The sequence below is a fragment of the Geospiza fortis genome, unplaced genomic scaffold (assembly GCF_000277835.1).
Source record: "Geospiza fortis unplaced genomic scaffold, GeoFor_1.0 scaffold11, whole genome shotgun sequence".
In the NCBI taxonomy this organism is placed as follows: Eukaryota; Metazoa; Chordata; class Aves; order Passeriformes; family Thraupidae; genus Geospiza; species Geospiza fortis.
Window position 1 is genome coordinate 8,569,759 of NW_005054304.1, and position 13,033 is coordinate 8,582,791.

General features: G+C 39.3%; 1 protein-coding gene across 1 annotated transcript in view; it reads left to right on the top strand.

The window, feature by feature from the left end:
- Positions 1-13,033, top strand: part of GRID2 (glutamate ionotropic receptor delta type subunit 2) — a 673,693-nt gene that overhangs the window by 401,765 nt on the left and 258,895 nt on the right. The window contains exon 4 of the mRNA XM_005418132.2: positions 6,350-6,555. Within this exon, the coding sequence (XP_005418189.1) occupies positions 6,350-6,555 (206 nt within the window). The remainder of the gene's footprint in view (positions 1-6,349; positions 6,556-13,033) is intronic.

Genomic DNA, 13,033 nt, shown 5'->3' on the forward strand with positions numbered 1-13,033 from the left:
CTAAAATTGTTCATATCAAACAACAGAAATTGGAATTACCTGTTTGTATTTCAATTTGAAATGGAAATATCTTCAAAAAAAGAAAAGAGTATACAATAGTATTTTTTTTTCATTTTTCTCAATTCAGTGATACTAAAAAGTTTGAGACAAATTGTCTTCTTTTTTATCTGTAATATTACAGAAAATTGCAAATAAGGGGGGAAAAGACCCCAGTCATTTGTGCCATTTACAAATGTTTACAAATGTTCAGTTTCTCCCAAGATATATGTCCACTTCTTAAGTTGCAGAAATTCTGATAATATAAATGAGATTTTATATATAATTAAGCATTTGGGCTTGAATTTACTTATTGTGAGTTTGAGCTACATTCACTGAAGTTAGATCATCCAGCTTAAATTGCTCAGGTAACTGGTCCTTCTTAGTTCCAAAATGGTAGTATGAAAGAGCTGGGATGATTTTTTTTTTTTAATTAATTTTAATTTGGAGGTACAACAAATTACATATAAGGTGATTAATGAGAAGGAATCCTACTGCTGTGAAAGTAAAATGAAGGACTGTTACTCAATCATCCTGCTAAATTGTTGTTTTCCTCTGTCTGGATCTTAACCATATTAATAGAGATCAACATGTGCGGAGGAATGCAAACACTTTGCACAAGTCTTTACACTCTGATGAGCAGGGGCATCATCAGAGTCCGGCTGAAGTTGCACACCCTCCTATTGTACAGGGCATTACCACAGTTAATAGTTGCTGTCATGTTAGCCAGTGTTGTGGAAGAAGGAATCACTGTGGTAGATTGTAAAGCTATTCTTGATAAGAATTTGAACAGCGTTATTTGTTATACAATGGCTTTTCTCATCATCTGTACAAATAAAGTGGTCTTTTGTGCAGATCAGCCAGTGAATATTTATGGCAGGCACATTCACCTTTACCACCACAGCTGAATCAGTTGGTATTTATCAGCCAGATACTCTGAGGAGAATGTTCTCACATCTGAAATGCCATCAGAGGGAGGATGAGCTAATGACTGTAAGCCAGGCTTGAGATAACAGAAGTGCACAGTGAGGGCTTTGTGATTTAGGTGGAACACAATGATACAGGTGGATGGATTAATTTATTACCATTAGTGAATAATGCCATCTTTCTCATCTGCTGATAAGTGTGAACTGAAAAAAAATGTATGAACTTTGCATCTACTTGTAGATGTTTCTTTTTAATAAGGATGTAAGCGGTCCTTAGCTTATGAGTTATTTAATATTTGCCGTTCATTTTATTCAAGTTGTAAAATCTTCACTGCATATGCATCCTGGTATTCCTGTATGAGATGCCTGAAAACCAGCATATTTTGTTCTAGGATGCCCTGATCATTAGGCTTTCTCCAAAATGGATTAGGGGACTTGCTCCCTCTGTATAAAAGAGAGATGGCGAAGGAAAGTTTTTGGGGGGCAGAGAGAACAAAAAGGTGAGATGAGATCTGCTCCCGTGATTAAACAAAACCTTGTGAAAGAATCATAGAATGTTCTGAGTTAGAAGGGACCCACAGGCTCATTAAAGTCCCACTCCTGGTCCTGAACAGCCCCACAAGTCACACCATGTGCCTTAGCTTTTCCACTAAATGCTTCTTATGTTTATGTTGGGTCTGAGTGCTCCTTCCAGGCTGCTCATTTAAGGAGATTTAGACCCATAGTCTATGAAGAGCACTTTTCCTGAGCATGCTCTATATTTAAGATACTCACATGTTTCTTGTGCTTTCTCCAGTGTCATAAAGGTTGTTCAGTGAGAAGAAGGTGTGTGAGTTCATGCTTCATTTCCTAAATTCTTTCTTAGGCCAGAATACATGGTAGCTGACACAATAATGACAGGTTTGGTGAAGCTGTCACCTGAATTCAGGTCTCAGCTGGAGCAGTGTTATGCTGAGTACCTGCAATTGTATATATTAGCCAGGTCTGTGGAGCTTCAGAGGCTCTAGGCCTTGAGCTGTCCTCTGCAGGAGGCTCTGCATGTGCACCTCAGCTGTGATTGCAGCCAGGCTGGTGTGCCCGGTGCCAGACCAGCTGTGCACCACCAGTGCAGGCCAGGAGACCTCACTGTAGATCTCTGCCTTGTGACATGGTTATGTATGCCCAGGAAGGACATTTCCATCAGAGGCCTTGTAAATTTTGCTTGCTTTGTTTATTAGTATTTCCAGGCCAACTTCACAGCCCCTTATATTGAGAACAGTTTTGGTTATAAGGAATAAGGTTTGGGAATGCTTCTTTTAAATTACCAGCCTGGTTTAACCCTCTAGGTGATGCTGACTACAGAGGGGTACTCTGTTCTTGTGCAAACATGTGTAGACTGGAAGTGATGGATGTTCAGTAAAAAACAGGAAATAATAGTGGCATTGAGCTGGGAGAGGAGGTAGCAACTTTGGCTTTAGCATTGATCTGTCTCTACGTGCTAGCTTTGGCTTTGATCACCAAGGAGGATAATTAATACTGGTGATAATGGGAAAACTCTTCTGGATTTCTGGCAATGACTGTGACTCATCTGATTTAAATAGAAAGTAGAAATGTGACTTCTGGCTGGGCAACAGGTTGGTTGGCTAGCAAATTCAGGGCAAGAAACACCTGTGTTCCAGACATGAACAGTCTTGTGTCTCCTCAGTGAAGCCATCTGTGCCACAGGTTGCTTGCCAGATTTTTCTGCAGAAGGAGTTGATCTATTAGAAAGATGATTCCACAGTTCGGTGTGGATATGTGCCACTTGCAGACAATCCACGCAGGAAAGATAATGCTGCCCATTCAGTGCCAGCATCTGTTCTTTGGCACACGCTTTGAATATGATCACTGCTAGTGACTCACTGCTGAAATATTGGAAGTACCATCATGATTTAAATAGCATTTAAATTGCAGGGTGTTTTTATGTGCTTTCTGCTGTTTCACAGCAGCAGGTGAGCACCACCAATACCTCCATTCTGCTAAGGGTAAGCTGAGGTATAACCAGAGTCTGTATTTATTTCCTGCCCATGTCTCTGTGTTGTACCAATGCCAAAGACAGAAGTAATAAAGAAGAAGTAGGAATCCTGGTTTGGTACATTTTCCATTAGAATGTTGGTGTTTTCCTAATAGCATATCACACAGATGCAATACAGTTGGCACAGTTGCCTAATAAATGTAGAGAATTGTGGTGTTGTGAGGTCCCCAGGATGAGGTGAGAGATGAGAATTTGACTCCATGTTCTCAGAAGGCTGATTTATTATTCTATTGTATTCTAGGAATTATATACTAAAACTATACTAAAGAAAGAGAGAGGAAACATCAGAAGGCTAAACAAGAATGATAATGAAAGCTTGTGTCTAACTCCTCAGAGTCCAACACAGCTGATGGTGATTGGTCATTAATTAAAAACAATTCACATGGAACCAATCTAAGATGCACCTGTTGGTAAACGATCTCCAGACCACATTCTCAAGCAATCAGATAATTATTGTTTTCATTATTTTCTGAGGTCTCTCAGCTTCCCAGGAGAAAATCCTGGGCAAAGAGGATTTTTCAGAAAATATCATGGTGACAGAGAACAATACTGGATCTCTTTTGTCCCATCACTTAGTGAAGAATCAATATAATTGTTTTGTTGTTTATATGCAGATCTTCATGGCAAAAAAACCCATTTGATCCTATAACCTGACTTCTGGGTCAACATAGAATATGCAGAATATCAGTCAATAATTACAGTGTGTTTTTAAACTGAGATCAAATGAAATTATGTTATTGCTTTAAAAAAGGACAAATGGAACTTTGCTTGGAGGTTCCTGCTCACCTCTTCTGGTGTCAGAAATTATATAGATTTATGGGACAGATTTTAAGTCTTTGTAAAGGCATTCATAGCCCAAGTAAATTTTCTTCCTGGTATTTTGACAACATATTTAGATCCCATCTACATGTGCTCCTTGTGATTTTGACTCATACTGACTTGTGATTTTGACTTCAACTGGTCAGTTTTACCCATTATATGATTTAGTTAGTCCGGATCCTGAGTAATCCTCAGAGTGTGTGAGCCTCAGGAACTTTAGAATGAAGGGGTTAAAGTAAAAAGAATTTATTTTATCATTTGCATAAAACTAGACATATTTGTAGCACTTCAAATAATCTTGTTGGTATTTAAAGTGCCAAAAATTTCTAACATCTCTGATTAGATTGAATCTAATTTTCCTGATTTAGATATTAAATAGAAGCTGTAATTAGTATCTGATTCTCTTATGGAACTTTATTTTTAGGGCATGCATGTATTTTATTCACAGTTAAACTATCCTACAAGTATTTAGTAATACTGATATTTTGGCAATGTCTAGAGAGTGAAGTTTTGGTGATGAATGTCTAACATAATAGCCTAAATGCCTAAAATACCATTTCTTTCCAGTTCATGGTATTTTGGAGCTCTGGACAGAAGACCCTACTTTGTGACTGTGATGGACTTCCAGGACTAACCCAGTTGAATTATTCCTGTGTACTGTTTGATTATAAGCTGTTGCATGGCTATTTCTTCATCATTTGGAGCATCTCAGTAAACTGGTGCTGGAGGAGCACAGCACCATATTCTGTAGTATTCTCTAGTTAGTTGATCTCTGCTGGTAATGCAGGCAGGGCATTTTTTCTCCTGTGCAGACTGAACTTTGTTTTCGTAATACTGCTGTTTGTGGCACCCTGCAAGAACAGGGAGCAGGGGAAGTCAGTAGGTCAGGACAAAAGTCTGAGTAGCCAAGCTCTTGTGAAAGTCTAATTGAAGGCTTTCTCAACTATAAGATGTCTCATGCAGGCACATAAGAAGCCTGTAGCTTCAGGTCTGACCATTCCCCTGGAAAATGGGTGATTGAGACAAGGAAATTCTGAGGAATTCCCTCAGAGGCTGGATCTAGGACTATGCATCTAAGGGAGACCAGACTGAGTATTGTAATGTGAGAAATATTTTCTGGTGGATTTTAACCACAAATGCCCTCCCAAACCTGAGGAACCTTTATTTTCTTGAAGAAATGTTTCTTCAGAAATGTCTGTTTATGTGGCATTGCTGATTTCCTTTCTTTTTTCTCTTTTCCCTTTCCCATAGTGTGTGTTTCAGCTAGTGTGTGTTGTGTTGACTGCAGGGTTGCTTCTTTCTCCCCTGAGAGCAGTTGAGTGTGGGGGGGGCTTGCATGCCAGTAGGGCAGGAAGGATGTCCTGCTGAGTGTCCTCTGGGACACCGGGTCAGAGTGACTGCTGGAGGGAAGGGTCACCTTAGGCAACTGCTGGCTTAGCTCCTGAAAACAGCCTGAGAATCTGCAGTGGTGACTAGGGGTCAGATAGTGAGGACTCAGTGAGGCTGGAGGGATTTTCCTGAGGTTCAGGAGGCCCTGATCTGACTTGTTGAAGTCATTGAATGATTTTAATTTTTAAGCATAAAATTTGGAGTTTTAGTTAAAGCCATCCAAAAGAGCAAAAGGAAAGAAAAAGTCAAGCATGCTTCCGGAACAGTGCTGGAAAAATCCCTTCCAGAGGCTTAGGCCAGCTAGAGGCAGCATAACAATGTGACGAGTACCCAGACATTTCAGTTTGGTAGACTATAAATATATTACAAGCCAGGTAGTAAACTCAGTCAATGTTTTGTTGATCGAGTCTTCCTTTCTAAGTCATTCTTAAAGAATGGTTTACCCAGAGTGAGCCAGAAAGCTCTACAGGAGCAGTTTGCTGGGGAAAATTTACTAAACTCAGCCAGTGATATCAGAGGAGAGCAGGCAGTATCATTGCAACAACGGTACATCTGGTTTTTGTTTTGTTTTTGAAGAAAATAAATAGTTGTGAGGTTTAGAACAACATTAAGACCTTTTTGAATGAACTACCCAAGCTTTACTTAGATACATCAAGCTACATAGCATGGATAACATAGTTTTGAGTTTCACAAAAGAAAACAATCTCCTTCCTGCCTTTCTTATCGTCAGTTCTCCTCCAACAACCCTTGCCTGAAGGAAGAATCGTGTGTGATTGTCACCATGGTCTCATTGCCCTATATGGATTTTAGTGTGAAAATACTTTAAGAAAGATTAGGACCAAGTGTGATGGTTGAATGGCCAAGTTAGGAAAATTTCCAAAAGTGTTTGTGGATTTGTTTTCTAAGGGCTGTTGGGGACAGTAGCTGTTGTGTTGCCATTCTTTCTCCTGTCTTAGTACTTTAAGAACTGCAATGAACATAGCTCAGGAAGAGGTTTAATGAATACCAAGGGAGGACCTCTAGGGATCTACCTGACATAAAGTTTCTGTGAGATAAATGGAACAGTTACTTGTGTCTTTTTTTCCACTTACCAATTAACATCTTGTTTGCCTTCTGCTTTTCCTAGATATCCGTGGAATACAGGAATTCTTAGACAAAGTATCTCAACAGGGAATGGATGTAGCATTACAGAAAGTAGAAAACAACATCAATAAAATGATCACGGGGCTCTTTGCCTCTATGAGAATAGGAGAACTGAACGGCTGCCGGGATACCCTGAGACGGGCCATTCTCATCATGAACCCTTCTACAGCCAAATCATTCCTGACAGAGGTATGTCTTTTAATGACAGGTTGTCTTCTTGTTTTACTGACCAAGACCACAGCGGCCTATGAAAAAATTTAGTTTATTTGACTTCATAATGGTAATAAAAATAAACCCAGATAAGCCCCCCCAAGTAAAAGTTTAAACAGTCTTTATTAAAAGATCAGCGTGCAAGGGTGTTTATTCATGTTCCTAAATGTGCATGTACATTTAAAGAGAGAACAAATAAAACCTCATCCCACAGGAGCAAAAGCATTCAGAAAAATATACAGAAGAATTACCCCTCAGGCTTCTGTTTGAAGCTCAAAGGTACTGTATTGCCATTGTGACCCTCTGAAATATTGTGACTACTGAAATATTTATAACTGAAACTTTTATTATTTGCAGAAATAATATGTATTTGTGGATAAAATGTTTTTATCTAATTGAAATTCTATTCTTTTACATAAAGTGATGTTGATAATGTTCTCTTTTGTGCCACTGAATAGTAGTGAGAAGTAGTAGAATATATGGAAAATTTAATTTGCATGAAGAATTTGAGATGATAGTCTAAAGTCATGGTTTCAAGTAATATGTATGAGATTTTCAAAAGATTCTTAGGGATTTAGAGACAGAAGAGCTGCACGTTGCATTTGGCTATAAGTTGTACAATCTTTTTTAATGAGTGGAATGGTTCTTTTTACATGGCACTGTGCTGTGTTTCAAATGTGGTTTTGCATGCGTATATATTTGTCATCATCAACCAGAGCTTAAAAATCTGTTTTGTTCCGTAGAAAAACACTTTCTCTCTTCAATAATTTCGCTTTGGATCTGTTTTTAACTTGCATTACTTTTCCTCTGTACTTTGCTATTGCCTTGGTCTTGAGAAATTCAAGCTTAAAACCTACTTCTGCATAAAAAGTACTGCCTATCCAGTCTCAAGTGAATGCCTTTTAGGAACATTAGCTAGAAGTTGGCTTTCTTGGTTTCTTTTTCAAAATTTTGTTTGCCCTTGGTTTGTTTTGGCTGGGTGTTTCACTGTCCTCATTACACACTTGAAGCTTGCTAATTCTGAGTAATGAGGGGCTGCTGTTTTATCTAAATGTGTGTAGTTCTTCATAAGGTTTAAACAATTTGTGGGCATATTTAGATTGTTCTGCAGTGTTTTCATCACCCATGTCACAAGTGTTTTATTTTTTGGTGAGAGGCATTATGAGATATTTCACATTGCAACTTGAAAGAAGAATGGTTGGGTGCTTGAATGACTATAACACAGCAAAAAAAACTCCTGCATTGTTCTTACAGAGAAACACTCTTTTAACAAAAAGATACGTTTTATCTCTTTTTTCTCCATAGTTGGGCATAGCAACAAAGTCATTGTCATCTTTTGAGGGTGTTGCCAAGAAAGTAAACAATTTACTTTAGAGTTCTTACTTTGGCACTGGCCGCTTAAGACTCCAAAAATCAAAGACCAGTAAAAAAACAACTAAACCAAATCCTTAATCCCCCCCCCCTCCAAAACAATTCCTACATTAAACACCAAAAAATCCTAAAAAACAAGATACTCATAATGTTTCTCCTTTTCTGGGGTCTGTATGTCTACCAAGGAAGATCATTATCTTCTTCTGCAACTGTGGTTCAAAGACTCTCACATCAGCTTCATATTGCAGGTTTTTTCCAGGATAGCAGCATTTATTTGGAGTATATGTGACCTGTAAATTTCCAGCAGGAGCCTCTTAATAAGAAGAGTTACTCAAATAGAAATGTGATTATTGCCATAGCTTATTTATGTTAGTGATGGGAAATGAACTAAACAAGTGACCTCCAAGATAGTCTTTGCCCAAGAAGTTTGCAGGGGTTGCTTTTCCAATGGATATTAAAAACTGTTATTTTGAGTCAAACCAGCAGCTGTACTATAGGGGCAAAGAAATTATAAAGTTCTATGGACTGCCAGTGGGCAAAGATATTCCTAAACAATTTAATGATCATGCTGATTCCAAAACCTGTGCCTTGTGCATGATCAGTTTAGCTGGGAAATTCAGCATAGCCTGGTGGATTTAGCATGTAAACCTTATGATTATAATAAGAAAAAACTGCATATGCAGAAAAGCCCTTGGGCTTTTTCTGCCCAGTAGAAGCTTTAGGCTGCCTTGCTGGATTCAGCTGTCTGCTTCTCTCCCCAGACCTCACATAATCTCTGCTGCTTGGTCCCTTCTTAGATGACTGCTCTGGCTGAACCCTGTCATTGTTTAGCTGAGAAGAAGAGGGTTCATTCACCCTGCAACAGCTGTAGTAAGCGTGGTCTTGATTACTATGCAAGTAACAACTATAGCAGAGTAAATAGTCAGACACTGGCCTGTGTAAATAAGCAGTCTGTAAACTGGAGTTTGCTTGTGTAGAATTTATCTTTGTTCAGACTCTTTGAAATTCTGTATTAAAAATCTTTTTCTTCTTTCTTTTTTTTTTTTAAACGCAGTATTGCTTTTTATGTGAGGTGCTTCTTTCTCTCTGCCTCTTGTATTTCTAGAACTTGCAGAGAAAAGATCTGTACTTAAACTCTTAATAAAATGGAAATTAAGAAGTAAATAGGCTTCTCTGGCTGTGGAAATAAAAGTCTACCTTCTCTTTAAACACTATGTATTAATTTGCCCCTCATACAGCATGGAAAGGCCGGAAGCTCTGGGAGCAAGTATTTCTCCTTTCTGGCTAAAGGATTAATGTCAAGTGAGAGGGAGGGGCCAGTTAGACTCCCAGATATCCTTTTTTATCCTTTGATCTGGAGCTGGAGGAGCAGAGGGGAAAAAATTCTTCTGGAAGAGTGAAATTCACTGGGGCTAAGGAGTGCAGAGGTATGGAGCTAGCAGAGACTGGCACCTCTCCACAGATGAGTTTGTGGCAACATCTGGGAAAATGCTTTGTCAAGAATATACGTGTGGGTTTTTTTTTTTTTTCGTTTGGTTTGGTTTGTTTTTTGGTTTTTTTTTGGTGCAATTCTTCTCTACTTGCAAATAGCTGCCCAGGTTCCACGAGTGAAGAAAAATTTTCCCACTGAAACTTTTGTGATTACTAAATATCCTACTATCTTTGAAAAAATTTGCTATGCTGTCTGATAGCACTGGTGATGGATGCGAACTGTGTGTCAGTTTTTTACTTTATGTTTTAGGGTGGGGATTTTTTTTTTTTTTTGCTCATTTTCTTCTGATTTGGGATGAATATGATGGATAGGAAAAGCCATATATGGGAAAAATAAGATGTCCTTAAATTAGATATCTTTGCCAGCTTGGCATGGCAACAAAAATCAAGGGGTTCAAAAGCCAAGTGGGAGGAGTCTGGGTAGAAGCAGGATCAGGCCAAGAAAGTCAGGAGGCAACAGAGGTTCTGGGGATAACAAAGCAAGTTTGAGAAGCAAGACCTTGGGAAGCAATACTTTAGGACACAAGCCAGATGTCCTCCACTGAGCCAAAATGCTGTCAGTACATCTCTGCTTTCATCTCTGTTTTTTTCTGTTTAGCTAAGGAGGCTACCTTATCACTTGAGTGCAGAAATGTGAATGTGTTCTTCTGTGTTGTGACTTCAGGAGGTAATAACAGGACTACAAAGAAGGAACAATGCTGCTAATTCGTTCATTTATTTATAGAGAAAAACTTCACACATTGAAAATCCAGTAAGCCATGTGTGAAAGAGCCCTAGCATCAGCCAGAGATTTTGATGGAGTTTTGACAGGCAAGTTCTGGAAGGTCTTGGTGTAGGTGCTGAAGGAACTGCTGCCTCCAGCCTCCCCTCAGAGGAGGGGTTACCAGGCCAGAAAGCTCAGCTCATGTGATTGTGTATCTTCCTGCCCCTTGCAAGGTCCCTTCTCGTGCTTCTGTTGCAGGGGTTAGTGGCCTCTTGCAAAGAGAAGTGAGAACATTTTTTGGCTGTGCAAGCAAGATCGAGCAGTTTATCTAGCAAAATTTTCAGAGCATTGGCAATGTGTATAAGCCAACAAAGCTCTTTGAGGCTTGACAACCTCAAGCCATCAATGCAGTGAGCATTGACACTTCCCAGGTTGGAGAGTACCACTCCTCAACTCACTCTGCACTGCATGGTTTGTGTAAATGAAAATATTTGCTATTTCTTATTGCTAAAGTTCCACTCTGCAGCACGCTTGAAGTCACTGACCCCCATCGTACCCAGACTTCAAGCATGCTGGAGATATTAGAACTGTTTACTGTTAAACATTTATTAAAAGTTAAACTCATCTGCATGACAGAACTGGGTTATAATTATTGAAAAGTTGTATTCAACAAAAATAGTTGCTGCCAAATCTTTGAGTTGCAGCAAATAAGTCCTGTATGCTGGCCTGTGTGTATGTATTATGTTTATTGCACTAACTTCTATAGGTACTGTTTTATTTGTTTGTATTTATTCTCAAAGAAAATTAAAATCATGTAGCTTTCGGCATTAGTATTATCTACTACTCATTATTTTGAAAATAAATTTCCTTTTTTCTATCCCAGGCTAATGTGGGACAGTATTAAAATAAGATTACCTTGGATGAAAAGAAGCTACACTGCTACTTTCATGAATAAAAGAACTCTATAAATGAAATGATAAAATATACATGGAAAATAGAATTAAGCCTATAAATTAAGTACTGAGGAGTTCTTGCTATGTTGTGGGGAAGTGGAAAAAAAAGGAAAGAGCGTTTAAGGAGCAAATGTAATTTAAATTGCCTCATGTAATTGAACTTTCAACATGCTTTTACTCATCGTTACTGTGAATAGAATGAGAAGTAACATTTATTCTGTGGAATGAGATTATTCCTGATAGCAAAAGCCCTGATTTTTATTATGTTTGATTGTTGTCTCTCTGTTGAAAATAACAGTTATTTTTAAATGTAATTATTTGAAAAAATACAGGGTTTTTTTCATGTAGTGACATAGTTGTTGTTTTACCAGATATTAGATTTGATCATGAAGCAAATTGTGAATCTTTGAGATCTAAAGACGGGGATTTGCTTTAGTGTTACATAGTGCTCTAACCAGGCTCATTTATTTAATCAACTTATTTACTGAGGATTAGGAAAATTTATTCAACTTTTCCAAAAGGTTGATTCAGCCTTTGTTTGTCCAAAGTTCATGGTAACTTTGTCTTTTCTTTTCTTTTCTTTTTTTCCCCCCTTTTAAAAAAAGTCTTATTTCATGATGGTTTTCTTTTTTATTTTACATGTATCCTAATGAAGACTAGGAAAAAAATAGCTGTTTATTTTTCTATTCCTTTTTTCATTAATAAGGAAAGTGATTCTGTCTTTAGTCAAAAGCACAATATACAGATATGAGGTGAAGTGAATGAAGCTGAAAATGGGAGTTAAGAACCTGATGCACCCGTGTGCCACTTCCACTGAAATCTGCAGTAGAAATTCACGTTTCCAGTGGGAACAGATGGCAATGATTTTTGTTCAGGTGGATAGAAAAGACGCATAACAGGGAGAGGTAGAAGGCTCCAGACAAGTATCAAGTCCACATAATTCACATAATCTGCTGAGTTTAAAGGGACCAGCAGAGGTCATCAAATCCAACTTCTGGTCCTGCATGAGACACATCAAGTCAGACTGTGTGCCCGAGCATGTTGTCTAAATGCTTTTTCATGTCTGTCAGGCTTGGTGCTGTGCTCACTTCCCTGAGAAGCCTATGCCAGTGTTCAGCCTCTTTGTGGGTGAAGAACCTTTTCCTGATATCCAGCCTAAACCTCCCGATACAGCTTTAGGCTGTTCCCGTGGGTCCTCTCACTGGTAACCACAGAGAAGAGATCAGTGCCTGCCCCTCCTCTTCCCCTCATGAGGAAGCTGTAGACTGCAATGAGATCTCCCCTTGGTCTCCTCCAGACTGAACAGGCCAAGTCACCTCAGTCTCTCCCCATATGACTTCTTCTCAAGGCCCTTCATGATCTTCATAACCCTCCTTTGGATGCTCTCTAATAACTTAAAATGTTCTTCTATTTCTCCCTTGCCTAGCTGCTGATGCTGTGCCTGATGTCCCCCAGGACAAGGTTGGCCCTCCTGGCTGCCAGGGCACTGCTGACCCATGTTCAACTTGCCATCAACCAGGACCCCCAAGTCCCTTTCCATGGCACTGCCTTCCAGCCTCTCATTCCCCAATCTGTCCATAGATCCAGGGTTGCCCCATCCCAGGTCCAGAATCCAGCGCTTTGCCTTATTGAGATTCACATGATTGGTGATTGCCCAGTCCTCTGATTTGTTGAGGTCTCTCTGCAGGACCTCTCTGCCTTTGAGGGAGCCAACAGCTCCTGCCAGGTTTGCATTGCCTGTGAACTTACCTAGTATCCCTTCCAGTGCTGCATCTAAATCATTCATGAAGATGTCAGAGAGTCCACGGCCTGAGATGGAGCCCTGTGTAACCCCCCTGGTGATAGGTCACCAGTCTGGTGTCACCCCATTCACTGTGACCCTTTGAGCCTGACCAGTGAGCCAGCTGCTAACCTAACGCATGATGTGTTTATCCAGCTG